Below are 13,497 nucleotides of genomic sequence, written 5' to 3' on the forward strand. Positions count from 1 at the left end.
TAGAAGTCATTGTTATTTTCTTTTGCTTTTTTTCCTTAGTTCTTTAACCTTGATATACCTAAAAAAGACTTGTATTTGACTAAATCCATGACATTCATTTAGAAAAGACAAACATCTCCTTGCTTGGTTAATCTATAAATAGGAAACAAAGCAGAAGAAGAGTCACCTCTTTATGTATTATGTATAATTCAACACTAGAGTGGGGGTTTTTTTGGGTTTTTTTTAGGAAAAGTGGCCAGTGGCAGGCTTTACTGAACAGACTCCTTTCCCTAGGTGTGTGTGAGTGCTGTAATGATTCTGGGAGAAGGCCTTAGGGCCCCCTACTCAAAGGAGCTAGAGGGGCAAACCTACCAAATCCAAGGTATACATGTTTTTGTATGTGCTCTTTTACATAAGCCTATTTTAGGGCTCAGGTTGTATTGCTTAGTGAGCTAGTCTGGTGCAGTGGTTAAGGCATCAGGCTAGAAACCGGGAGACTGTGAGTTCCAGTCCCACCTTAGGCACAAAGCCAGCTGGGTGGCCTTGGGCCAGTCATTCTCTCTCAGCCCTAGGAAGGTGGCAGTGGCAAACCAATTCCAAAATCTTGCCAAGAAAACTTCAGGGGCTACTAGTCCAGGCAGTCACCAGGAGTCAACACTGACTTGAAGGTACAAAAAAACAAAACCTGTACTGGTTATGTCTTTTCCACTTCCAATGGCAGGAAACCACACATGATTTTTAGCAATAGTGATCAGAGGTGGTTCTAGCAGCAGCCAAATACAGGAGGTAGGGAAATTCATGCAGTCCTGGGATCCTGAGATGCCCCCCCCCATATTCTATAGTATGATCTGTCCCATCCAATACATCTTTGTTACATCTACAGATCTGGCAAGCAGTCTTTTACTAGGTCATGTGTGTCATTAATACAAATGTTGAATAATACTCAGGATCAAACCCTGCAGCACCACATTTGATACCATTCTCCAGTTTGCTGAGGAACCACTGACGAGCAGAGTGGTTTTTGAACCAGCTACGTATCCAGCCATTTAGCAACACTTAATGAGTTTGCTAATCAGAGTGTATTTTGTCAAATGTTCAGATTAAAAACAATTCTTAAAGCATAAGAATTCTTAAATGTCTTCAGTCAGGTAAATATATTAGATATTTTCAAGAATTAAGAATTTAAACAAAAGCAAAACCAACAAAAAACAATTTTCTATAATGAAAAATTGAGACGCAAAGAAACAGAAAAACTTGGCACGGCGGTAATAAATTATTTACAAATTTTATTGCAAAGTTTACCATCAGTAACATATAGAAATAACTCTTAGATTTTTAGAAACTGTAGATCCCTTTGATATTTCAAAATAATTAAGGAAGAACACCTTTGTCTTATAAGCTCCACTTATGCTGTTTTTTCCCCTAGTGTTAAACATGGTGCTATTTAGATATGATTGCTATAACCATAGCAGTTATTTCAGGAAATGGTATGTTAAAAGTAAAAATATTTACTAATAGTTAACATCCAGAATCCTACTGTATTCAATGGCTCAGTAAGCACAAGCTATCTATTCTAAAGCAGGAGTGTCTGAGTTTATAGAATCAGTTTAGGACTTTGGAATGAATTGATGTGGCCAATTTTGCAGTGGGGGGATGTGGTGGAGGAAGATTGCTTGCAAACTAGTAACTGGAAGAGACAAAGGACTTTCAAGATTGGCTTACATTGGAATAGTTAGTAACCCACAGTCATGATACAGAAGAGGGGGAAACAGACACACAGTGAAGTGTCTGGCTACACTTAAGATGATTGTTATTGCAATAGTCTTTGACTTCTAAAGTGCAATACTGTAGAGCTGACCACTGCATTAGATAGTCAGGAATGATTTTCAAATATTACTGAGTTGTGAACTATTTATAATATGCTACACTTTATATGCTGTATAAAGTGGTGGTCCGCCAGCTGTTGGAGTAACTCAAAATTCCTAGTAATTGGCTATGCTGTTTAGGAATTGGACTTCCAGTATCTGAGATTCAGTTTTCCTAACCCTCCTGTAGTGTTCAAAACGTCTCAGTCTTTATCATGGCATTTAAGCAACTTTGTCCAAAACAGTATCACAATGAGTTGGCTGTAATCAGTTCTTGGGGAGAAAATTTCAGTTATAGGTTATGTTTAGATTAATGGATATTTGGGTTTTTAAAAAGAAAAAAAGCCTTTCTAAGCTTTTTTAATGATTAAAATTGTCTTAAAATATTAGAAAACTAATATTAATTATTCATGATTTTTTATTATTCATGATTTTTTCCTCTGTATTTCCATATTCAGTTTGCATAATCTGCATGCCAATTTGATTAAAAAGAGCCTAGGTCAGATCTACTTTGCATCTCTTCAGTTACTGTATTACAAATCAGCACTAAGATATCCCTTGGAATCCCCCCCCCTCAAGAAGTCAACAAATCTAAGCCAGAATACATTTTAAAATCTTTTCTTTTCCTGTCAACAAACCAAGATAAACTGCAGTACCTTCAGCAAATCAAATGGTGAAGAATCACAGGCAAAATAATTACATTATACCATTTAATTAAAATTTAATTTAAAAAAACAAGGTAGGAAAGAGAAAAAATGTTATAAGGTTTGTTAGTGCCATAACGAAGAAGTGTTTTCTATGTATTAGCCACTGAGAATGTGCAAGTGTGATAGAGTCAGGCGTTAAGACTAATATTAACACAGTGATTCCTACTTTACTCGATTGCAGGATTTCTCAACCTTGGCAACTTTAAGATGTGTGGACTTCTTTAAGAAGTCCACACATCTTAAAGTTGCCGAGGTTGAGAAACCCTGCTCTATCGTATACCAGACAAAACAGCAACAACCATCTTAGTGCCCTTTTACCACAGTGGTGAACACATTATTATGAGAAGTAGAGAAAAGACTGAATAGAAAAAAAGAGATTCGGGGAGCATGGTAATTATTAAATGTAATGATCATATATCTATATTCAACATTGGCTGTGGCCATTTGATGTAGTACCATTATCAAATGTATCTATTATTATATCTCTCAGGTTGCTGCAGCTCCACTGATCAAAAGCTTGCAGGATTCAGACCAGTAAAAGTCAGTCCCTAAAGGAAATGCGTTATTGGAAGCATATCTAAAATCATATGCATGGATTTAGCACATGCTTACTGCAACAGCAGGAGCCTGCCTAACATACTTAAAAATAACAGTAAAAAAAAGGACAAAATGCTTACCAAGTTACAAAATATCATTGGAATGCTCAAGGTCTTTTTAATTGCTAAAAGACATTCCAAGTTGCCAAGTCATGTAACACTCCTTAAAAGATTCTGAGTGCTTTTTGTATGAGAGTCAAAACATGGAATCCCAAGGAATGGTAGTTCCTAGATACTCACTGCATTCCTTTCCCTGGAATTCTATAACTGAACTACTAATAGAACATCTCAGTCTGTAAGATCGGTGTGTGAGTGGGTGGGTGGGTGGGTGGGTGCGTGTGTGCATAAAATACAGCAAAACTCAGAATGACCACTCAATGTCAGCAAAGGTACCAAGTTTTCGGTGCTGCTTTGCTGCCTTCTCATGTTCATCCTGATCTTTGCAGTCCAAATTTGGTAGCCCTAATGTACAGACTTGCTGCACTTAAAGTCTTAAAGATCACAGTAGAGGAAGCAGTCTGTAGGGCAAGAATAATCCAAATAATCTCTTTGGAAAATAGTCCACTTGTCTTCTATATAATGGGGGAAATGGGTATTGTGAAATAGGGAAATAGATGTTCATAACAAAACCCATTCATAAGGAACACTTATGTTTTGGTTTTTACATAAACTGGCACAAAAATAAGCCTTTAATTTCATCTTAGCACAGATCCATAGGATCACATAGATGCAAGAAGGCAGTCTTCTCTCATCATACAGAACTCCTTCCTTGACTAGGAATCCACTTTCGGGAAGATGCTGACTTTATTGTTTCTGCTCATTTTTCGTTCAGATCTACCCTTGGGTTGCTTTGTCTGGATCAGCTCCTCCGGTGTATTTCCCAATGGAGGCAGTAGCCGTTTCTTACCATTCCGGTTTTCTGATAGCCACTGGGGGGGCAGCTCAAAAGGTCCAAAGCCCAATTGCGTAGAATACTTTTCATTGGCCAATTCTGCTTCTGTAGAGAAAGCTGGAGCTATCTGTGCAGCAGAATCTGCAACTGCAGGACATACAGACCTCTGAATCTGGGCTTGTTCTACATCTAAGCTGGTTGTGGGTATCTCCTCCTGTTGGTAGTTACTGGAGTCCACAGATTTAGCTTCATTTTCCTCTTCATCCTCTGTGGGCTTGAAAATTTGCTGCTGCCCAATGTGAAACATTTCTAGGAGTTGGCTGCCAGAACGAACGTGAGATTCCAGATTGGCCTCCACAGCACCCCCAGAACTGACCATGTTCCTCCGACTATACCTTCGGTGTAATTGCACTATTGTCCCTACTAAACATTTTCGAACAGATTTGTTAACAGTAAGGAAAAGCAGTGGGTTGGCCAGCAGTGATATTTTAGGCAACCAGATAGCAGTGAGAAGCAAGTAGACAGAGGTATCAGAAGAATCGAGGACAGTGTGATAAACTACCATAGTCATAAAGGGAATACTGCAGAAAATGAAAATCATAACCATAGACAGCAACATGGCATGAAGTTCAGATTCTCTCTGGGAGGCATAAGGAATAGAGATTGTATTCTGAGGGGTTCTTAAGGCAGCTATAACAACTTTTTTCTTCTGGCTGGCGCTCAGTGCCTTGCGGATGAGGACCATAAAGAGAAATACCACAGCCACCGGTAAAATCACAGTGGTAAGGTTGTAAGTGATAACATATGCTAAACGGCCAATAGAGTAACTCCAGGGCCCAGTACAAGTGGATATAGCATATATGTCTGACACATGGGTCACAGCAAAGACTGGAATGCTGGCCACCACTGCATGAGCCCAAATATAGATCACCAGATCTCGCGATTTGGCATCCGATATCTTTCTTTGCAGTGGGTATAAGACTGAATAGTACCTATCCAAAAAACAAAGGAGAGAGCAGAAATATCTATAAGGGATATAGAAACACCATTCCTTCTTACTTCTACCAGGTTAGACTCCATCTCCAAATAGTTAAATATACAGAATATTGTTACTTGACCTATTATTTAGATTAAACTTGAACTATTATCAGAGATGTCAGGATTCAAGATGTTCCAATATTAGATCTGGTGTACACTTTTTTTTTTAACCCACTGATTTAACTCTTCATGAAATAATGACCAATGCAACTAGTATCAATCAACTAGTATCAATAATGGGGGACAGAATTTACCCTGAAACTGCTGTTTTTCTACACTGTCTCATGACCTCTTTTGTTTCAAACTGCTTTGTGAATAGAATAAAATCAACCAGGTTTCTTAGAATGTAGCAGTTCCAGCCAAGCTGTATAATTCATTGATGCATCAGAAGGAAGATTGCTACAGTACAGAAAGAGTCGATTTGCTAAAATACACAATTGTTGCACGTGACATAAAAATTCCACTACTGGTACACAATGCTCAGTTCACATATCACATTAAGACATAATGTAGTTTCTTCCTCTGGGCTTAGCATAATTTATCAACAACCATTGTGGTTTATAAACCATGGATTATGATTTAACCTTAGCTAAGCTAGCTGTGACTTATTCAATAAATGATTAGAAGACGAACCCATCCAGCGTAAACTTTGCTAGTGATGGGAACCAATGAATAGATAAGGGCAGTATTAATTAGCTAGTGAAAAATCAAAAAGGAGCTTCTGTCAAGCCCTTCAAATATTGTTATTACAGATATTACAGGCAATAAGGCTGAGACTTAGAATCCATAATATCTCTTGATAAGTAGTTTAAAAAGTGTAATTATCTTCCTTGCTTGCTGTGGATGGTAAATGCACAGGAAAATTAACATGTTAGTGATTAGGAAGATTAAAACAAACAACCAATCAGGCTAAATTACTAAAGCCATTTAAAAAGAACAGCCAGCACCCGTATTGTATAAGTCAGTTCTCTGTCTCGGTGCAACTCCTTTCACAAGTTGCTTAACTTTGATTGTGTATACAATCTTTTTATTTTTAAAAAATATCAAGTTGATATGGAAATAAGACAAACAAAAGACAGGCAAAATAAATAAATAAAATCAGAGGAAAGTTAGTTAACAGATTTGTCCATCTTGAATTACAAAGGATGAGAGTTGAAAAATAATCTATGAGTAATCTTACTGTCTTACCGATCCAGAGCAATGACGGGAAAGCTAAGGATGGTCACTGAGCAGAAGACTTTATGCAAAAATTTGATGACTTTACAGAAGATCATGGTGTAGACCCACCCACAGCAGTGTGGACTGGTACTGAGAACAATGTCAAAAGGCACACAGACGAGGCTGGCACAGATCCCAGAACAGGCCAAGTTCTTAATAAATCGGTTGGTTACTGACTTAAAAACTGACGTCCTGCATGTCGACCACAAGACCACAATGTTTCCTGGATGAACAGAAACAAAAATCAAACTATTAATTAAGAAAATCAAACTAAAATTAAGAAAGATGTGTATAATGATACAGTTCATTATGTCATTTTATGCAGCAAATAGCAGTACAGATCATTTCAGACACAATTATATGTCTGGTTATCTTTCTCAAACTAGGATCACATTTAACTCTGTACATATTTACCCAGAATTAAGGGGTAATGATGCTTTCTAGTAGGGAAATAGGATTGCTGCATCAGTTATAATTTCAGTAAAAAAAACTTTCCAAAAATGTTCTAACTTCTGAATAAAGTGGCAGTTAATGTAACGAATAGAACAGTTTAATATTAACTGTACATGGTGTGTCTCCTTCCTTCCTTCCTTCCTTCCTTCCTTCCTTCCTTCCTTCCTTCCTTCCTTCCTTCCTTCCTTCCTTCCTTGTTTGTTTAATGTATATGCCTTGCGACTGGGCAGTTTACAGATTGTTAAAAAAAATTATTAAAACAAGAAAACAACACAAAACAAAAAAGAAGGCACACTTCCAGGGTCCCAGTGGATGGCATTCTTTAATCAAAGGAACCAGGAACACGCCAACCCTGCAGGACTGAATCAGCCAGGCGGATGGTATGGGAGACAGGCAGTCCCTCAAATAACCAGGCGCTAAGACATATAGGGTTTTATAGATCATGACTGGCACCTTGAATTGCATCTGGAAGCAAACTGGCAACCACTGCAACTCATGAAGCAGAGGTGTTACATGGACATATCAAGGCATGTCCATCACTGCCTGTGCCACTGCATTCTGGACCAGTCTTCAAGGGCAGCCCCATGTAGATTATGTTGCAGTAGTCAAGCCATGAGGTGATCAGGGCATGAGTGACTCTCTGAAGGGCCTCCCAATCAAGCAAAGGAAAGGAAACTATTGTTAATTTTTTGTTTAGTATAAGATTTGAACCCACTCATGGGTTAATGTATGAATACAGACAATTGTGGCTTATTTAACAAATCATGTTTATACAAACCATGATTTATTATATGTGAATTAGTATAAGCCTAACAGTTTTTGCTACACCAGAAATGTCTTGATGCCTGTCACTGCAACCATGCACATATGAATTAGTCCTTTACTCAGCTAAATATGTAATGAAGATAAAGTTTTTATTACTTAAAATTCTCTATGGCCTAGCTGAAGATACTATTTATAAAAAGTGGTTCAAAGAGCAAGGACAAAAATTCCATTGGGAAAACAAATGAAACTTGCCTGCATCATTTTAAATGCATTTATTATTAGATACAATTTTATCCCTCTTAAAAATAATGCCAGATTACTTTGTCTGTTTTCCATCCCTCTCAAGCAGCCCTCAAGTTCCTATCAATCAACATGAAAGGAAAATAATTCTCAATGCAATACGCCTATATTTAATTATTCATTTAATGTTCCTTTTGTTTGTTTGTTTATTTATTTATTACATTTATATGCTGCTAGACTCCCAGGAACTCTGGACAGTTTACAAATTGTTAAAAAAAAAACATTGAAACAAGAAAACAACACAAAACAAAAAAGAACAAAGATGGCAGAGATAACAAGCCCAGATGAGAACAAAGAAAAAGAAGAAAAGGGGGCTTCAATTGTGCTCACTACAGGCCTGTGTGAAGAGCCAGGTCTTCAAGCCCCTTTGAAACACCAGTAAGGTTGGCCTTCTGGGGAAGCAATGGCGAATTGAAGATGGCTTTGCTTTTAGCAGAGCCAAAGACCGCATCAGGATGAGGAGCTGATGAACAAATCAGCACCTCAAAATTCCTTCCTGGACAAAGGGGAGGACCTGGGATCACCCATAGTGACAAGATTGTAAAACAGCGGTTTCTGGTGGTTTTTAGAGCTCTGAGAGCTGGGAGAGTCAGCTTTGCCCAAGCTGTGGTTCGGAGCATTCAAAGGGATACCAGGTTCGCCCACTTCCTCCCTTAATCACTTCTGGAAATGGCTTGTAAGTTGCTTCTTGAATACCAAGAACCTTCAGAAGGACAAGTTTCACTTCACTGGGTGAATCTCCTTCAATCCTCAACGAAAAAAATATATGTTTAAGAACTTAAAGAAAGAAATTATTTGGAAATATGCAGCAAAAGGGTGATTAGAACACTGATTTTGGAAAGTTCTAAATGGACTAAGGAGCTAGATTGGAAATAAGATTTTGAAACTAATTATAAAAATCCTTCCTGTGGTTTAAAATCCTATTAAAAACATATGAACATCTTGAAGTTAAGTGTAAGAAATCTTTCCATAGGAAAATGTTGTGGATTAGAGAAAAACATGATAAGAGGAGACTTTGAAGGCTGGTTAGTAAAGGCAACCAGAAAGAACGAAAGATTACAGTTAAAGGAGAAGACCTGTAATACAGAATGGAGAAAAGTATTTTAACTCTGGAAGAATTCAAGGATATTTGGCAACGATGTACCCAGAACTTCCTTTTAAGATTGTCTGATACTATAAAAATGGGTTTTGAGGAGGAGATAGAAGAGGATACAACTGAGAATCGGACTGTTTTACATACGGATTTAAAAATAACAGGTTACAAGAATGACATTGACAAAGATGCTACATAGGATTAACAAAATGTTTTCCCTCTTCTGCCACAATTTTTGCTGTGGACACAATCTAGCACAGTTCCACAACATTGGGATCTGCCCAATTCCCACTGGCTATTTTAGGCTGCTTTGCACACACCCACTCCCCTGTGTCAATGTCCTCTTTGGCCATTATGGCTTGGACGGAGAGACTGGACACTTGGCTTCCACAGTCACAAAATGCCTGACTGGTACTTTCTAAAGCAGTGTTTCTCAACCTTGGCCACTTTAAGATGGGTGGACTTCAACTCCTAGAATTTGTGTGTGTGTGTGTGTATGTATGTTTAGTGCTCTTTTGAAAAAGTGCTAGATTTGTTCTTTAAACATACATTTATTGTTCAGTGTTTTAAAAAAACAGCAGGCATTCTTGAGAGTAAGCACTAGTCCTGTGCTACACAGAAGATTGATTTAAACTGGGAAGGAGAATCAGGGTCTACCAGCTGTCACCAGAAAGTGCATGATAGGAATACCATATGGCCATACTTTTTACTTTGTTTATTACATGGGGGGGGGAGAGGGGGTAGCACCTTTTGCATACTCCTACGCCATTTTGCTTACTCCATGAACTACTTATGGGGGCTGCCAGCCATGCTATCTTGATGTCAGCCCTTCAAGGCAGACCAGACTAGGAAACCAAAGTTATGAATGGTAATACTACTTTTATTATAAGGTTACAGTAACAGAATCTTGCAAGTCTGCATACGTTTCCCTCCTCCCTCCCTATATGTTCATGAGAACTAGGGAGGGTCAAGTCTGAGACGCTTTCTCAAATTACATTTCCGTCCTGGACTCAAATTTCTTTCATCTGACCACTGTCTTGGTTGTGGCTCTTCCTTTTGTTCCTCAAGGTTACTCCTTCTGTCCATTACAATAAGAATGGAGTTATCTTGCGATTGATTGCTCCCTTCCACTTCACTCTGCACCCATCCTTTGCACCTACAGCCAGGCTCTTTTCTGACACAGGTTTAGCACTTTTTCTTAAGACCCCTGTGCCTAGGACCTGCTTATCAGGCAATTTTTCAGGTGGCTAAACCAGCTGTTTTATGCACCCATCCCTGTCCCACCACAGTTTATGGAGAGCCATTTGTGGCTGTTTTTCCTGCTGGCAGGCAACCCTGGATTGGAGGAGAAATGAAGACAGGGCAATCCATCAGTTGCTTTCCTTTAGTTGTTCCATATTAAAACAATTAGGACAGCTCTGCTGTTAGTCTCAATACTGAGGCAGAGCAAGGATCAACAATGAGCCAGTTCAGTTTATGCTAGCATGCTCTTCTGCTGGCTCACTGGCTAGAAGAAAACACTTTAGCGCAGTCATCTGGCTGTGCCCTGAGCAAATAAAAGAAGCAAGCAAACCCACTCTGCATTTCAAATCATGGATTATGAGCCAATCAAACATCTATTTTTCTTTACTATTCTTTACATTTTATTATCTTTCTTTTTATTGACTAATCTCCCCTTGTTGTCGGGAAGGGAAAGACTAAGGAAAGTTAGCCAAAATCAGTCATGAGTTTTTCTTTTCAATGTGTGCTATAATTTATTTCAGTTTATTTCAATTATGCATGTAGCAGTTAATTTCTCTGTATCATTTGTGTACTACATTATATTACATCAGCTGTGATCTTCCTTAATGAATAGTTGTCTCCTGAGATAACTGTAAAGGTCTGCCTTATTAAACTTACTCTATCGAATAATACACTCATTTTAGGCTGAATCATGCCTTTAGAAAAATATCCCTAAATAGTCATTTTACCAGTCCTTTTTCACAAAAGCAACTGTTTTATATAAGAGTATTGGCCTAAAAAACTTTCTTGTTTGGAAATTATTATCATGGTAGAGGGCCATCTTTGATGGTGATCGTTAGTAATTCTAATGCTTTTTTTTAGGCTAATGGGGCTAATGTGAAAATAAGATGCCTGATAATGCAGTGGGATTTTACTGTTTCAAATAAACATGTGAAGTGGTTCCAAAGGAATATGAAGCCAACGTGTTTTTCTATTTCCAGCATGCAAAAATGATTTGATAAATTTTGGAATACAGTTGTGTATTAGTGGAGATACTTTTTTTAAGAATTGCAGTGGAAATGTTTTGTTTTGTTTTGTCTCCTTGTGCTGTTCTTCATGATACATATAAATATTTGAAATTGCTTGGCATTAGGGAAAAGCAATGTTAGTACAGGAAGGAAAAACAATCCTGATACAACAGTGGGGATTTGGGGGAGGTACAAGAAAATGAAACACACCAAATAAAATGCAAAAAGCCTCAGTAAAGGTTTACATGAAATGAGGTTTCTTTTAAGTCAAGGCATTTTGGTCAATAGTCTGAGTTGTCACATAAGTATTCTACAAAACGAACCCCCCCCCCTTTTTTTTCATTTAGGCTGTTCCCTGCAAAGATCACACTATTTAAAAAGGTTGATGACAAGAACCAAGAAAGTTAAGCTCATTTAAACCTCATAGATTTCAGCAGGAGACAAAAGAAGTACATGCACATATTTGATAATTCATAATTAAATCCTTCCTATGTTCAGCGACTTATTCTCATATAAGCGTGCTTAGAATTGCAGCCTTAAGCACACATTTGGCTCTCACCAGGGAAAAAAATGGAAATTAAAATGCTTAACTCTGAACAGATCAACCCCCTTCTGAATGGTTAAAGCAAGCTCTTCCCATATATTATTCCTTCCCCACCTCACTCTGACCATTAAGTCTATGGTACTCATCCATTAGCATCAACTTCAAAGGGGAACAAACAACACAAGCTGCTCATCAGTTACCATAGCAACAATAATCTCATGAAGCTAAAATAATTTTCTTTGGTTAGATCACTAACTGTGACTCAATCATTTTGGCTTTATGTCTAACATGACAAATGAAAAACTCTAGACGTTCTAAAGCAACTTGACTTTTTTTTCTCCCTCACTGAGCAAAAGAACAAGAACTCTGACTCATTCATGAATACATGCTATCTTGTTTGCTATAATGCTATAATGACCTTGACAGGTAGCTTAAAATTCTTTAGTTACAGTATATTTAGTTTTACATAAAGATTAGTTGAAAGTGAAGAAAGTAGGCATGTTTTCTTCTTCCCTGAGACTAGTAGAGTACTCCTTGGAGGAAGAATATTAAACAGGATTTTTACTGCAGCAGGAAAAATGTTCCCCATCTCTTCCTTAGCACAGAGATAACTAGACCTGGGTAAATTCTCACTTCCTGCTGCCTTTGTGTCAAGAGTGCTTTTTTCCAAATCTTAAGGATAAATATGATTTTTCAAAAATGTAATAAAAACATATTCATAATATATGTACTATTATGAATGGGTGGAGACTGGAGAAAACATAAATTTAATTACAATTAAATGCACTTAATAGGATTACTCTTCATGTATTTAATAAATTCTGCCTTTGTCAAGTTCCTTGCCAGTTCCTTGAACCCAACGTGATTTTTTTGCCCAAGCATATGTCTCCAGAGTGGTCTCTAGCAAGATTTGAGATAAACAGGGTACAGGTGCAAGTATTTTAGCAAGTGAACATGCTCAATTTAAAAGAAATATAACTCCATGTTTGTTTCTGATTCTGTTTCTCAAAACTTCCTATGAACTGGCAAGGAAGTCAGTCTTATCAATGATAAGAGGGAATTTCATAGCTTGTTGTTTACATAATCTACGGCACATGATTTTTATAGGGCTCTGGGAAGTGCTGTCAGTTTTGGATCACTGAATGGAAGTTAAGAGCTCCAGGTTGTGTGCATGCTTGGTCTAGAGCAGTGTTTTTCAAACCTGGCAACTTTAAGATGTGTGGACTTCAACTCCCAGAATTCTCCAGCCAGTGCTGGCTGGGGAAATCTGGGAGTTGAAGTCCACACATCTTAAAGTTGCCAAGTTTGAAAAACACTGGTCTAGAGATTCTAACACGATTGGCAGAAATTATGGAAGTTAAAGTCCAACCCATCTGGAAGCACTAGATAGGAGATAAAGGCTGTTTTTTAATATAAGAGATTGTAATCAAAGATCATTGTTGTTTCAATTATTTAATTTTATGTATACTACTAGAAAACAGCCCAGTCGAAAGGAACCTCAGATATTCAATGAATTGGCAGAGATGAGAAGAATCAACAGATATGCCGTGCTTTGAGTTTGAAGACACAAAGTGCTTCAGACCATTCAGGGGCACAAATGCAGCACTTATTTTCAACATGTTGGCACAACAACTCCTTTTCCCAGGAAAAGCATGATCCCAGGAAAAGACACATTTGGTTTAAGGAGTTGCAGACAGGTGCAAAATGCATGCACTCCCCCCCCCCCCTCCAATTCTAAAGCACCTTTTGCTTCAAATTCAAAGCATTACATAGCCCAATAAATAAAATGCTGGAGGAA

At 37.9% G+C, this 13,497-nt stretch overlaps 1 protein-coding gene across 1 annotated transcript in view; it reads right to left on the bottom strand.

Moving 5' to 3' along the window:
* Positions 1-546: 546 nt before the first annotated feature.
* The window catches only part of GPR176 (G protein-coupled receptor 176), a 38,661-nt gene continuing 25,710 nt past the window's right edge, over positions 547-13,497 (bottom strand). The window contains exons 2-3 of the mRNA XM_007433426.4: positions 6,266-6,518; positions 547-5,031 (exon numbers count right to left, since the gene is read on the bottom strand). Of these exons, the coding sequence (XP_007433488.4) occupies positions 3,921-5,031; positions 6,266-6,518 (1,364 nt within the window). The 3' untranslated portion in view covers positions 547-3,920. The remainder of the gene's footprint in view (positions 5,032-6,265; positions 6,519-13,497) is intronic.

This window comes from Python bivittatus, unplaced genomic scaffold (genome assembly GCF_059951505.1).
Source record: "Python bivittatus isolate LINGU-HERP-01145 unplaced genomic scaffold, Pbiv_v1 ctg000480_np1212, whole genome shotgun sequence".
Classification (NCBI taxonomy): domain Eukaryota; kingdom Metazoa; phylum Chordata; class Lepidosauria; order Squamata; family Pythonidae; genus Python; species Python bivittatus.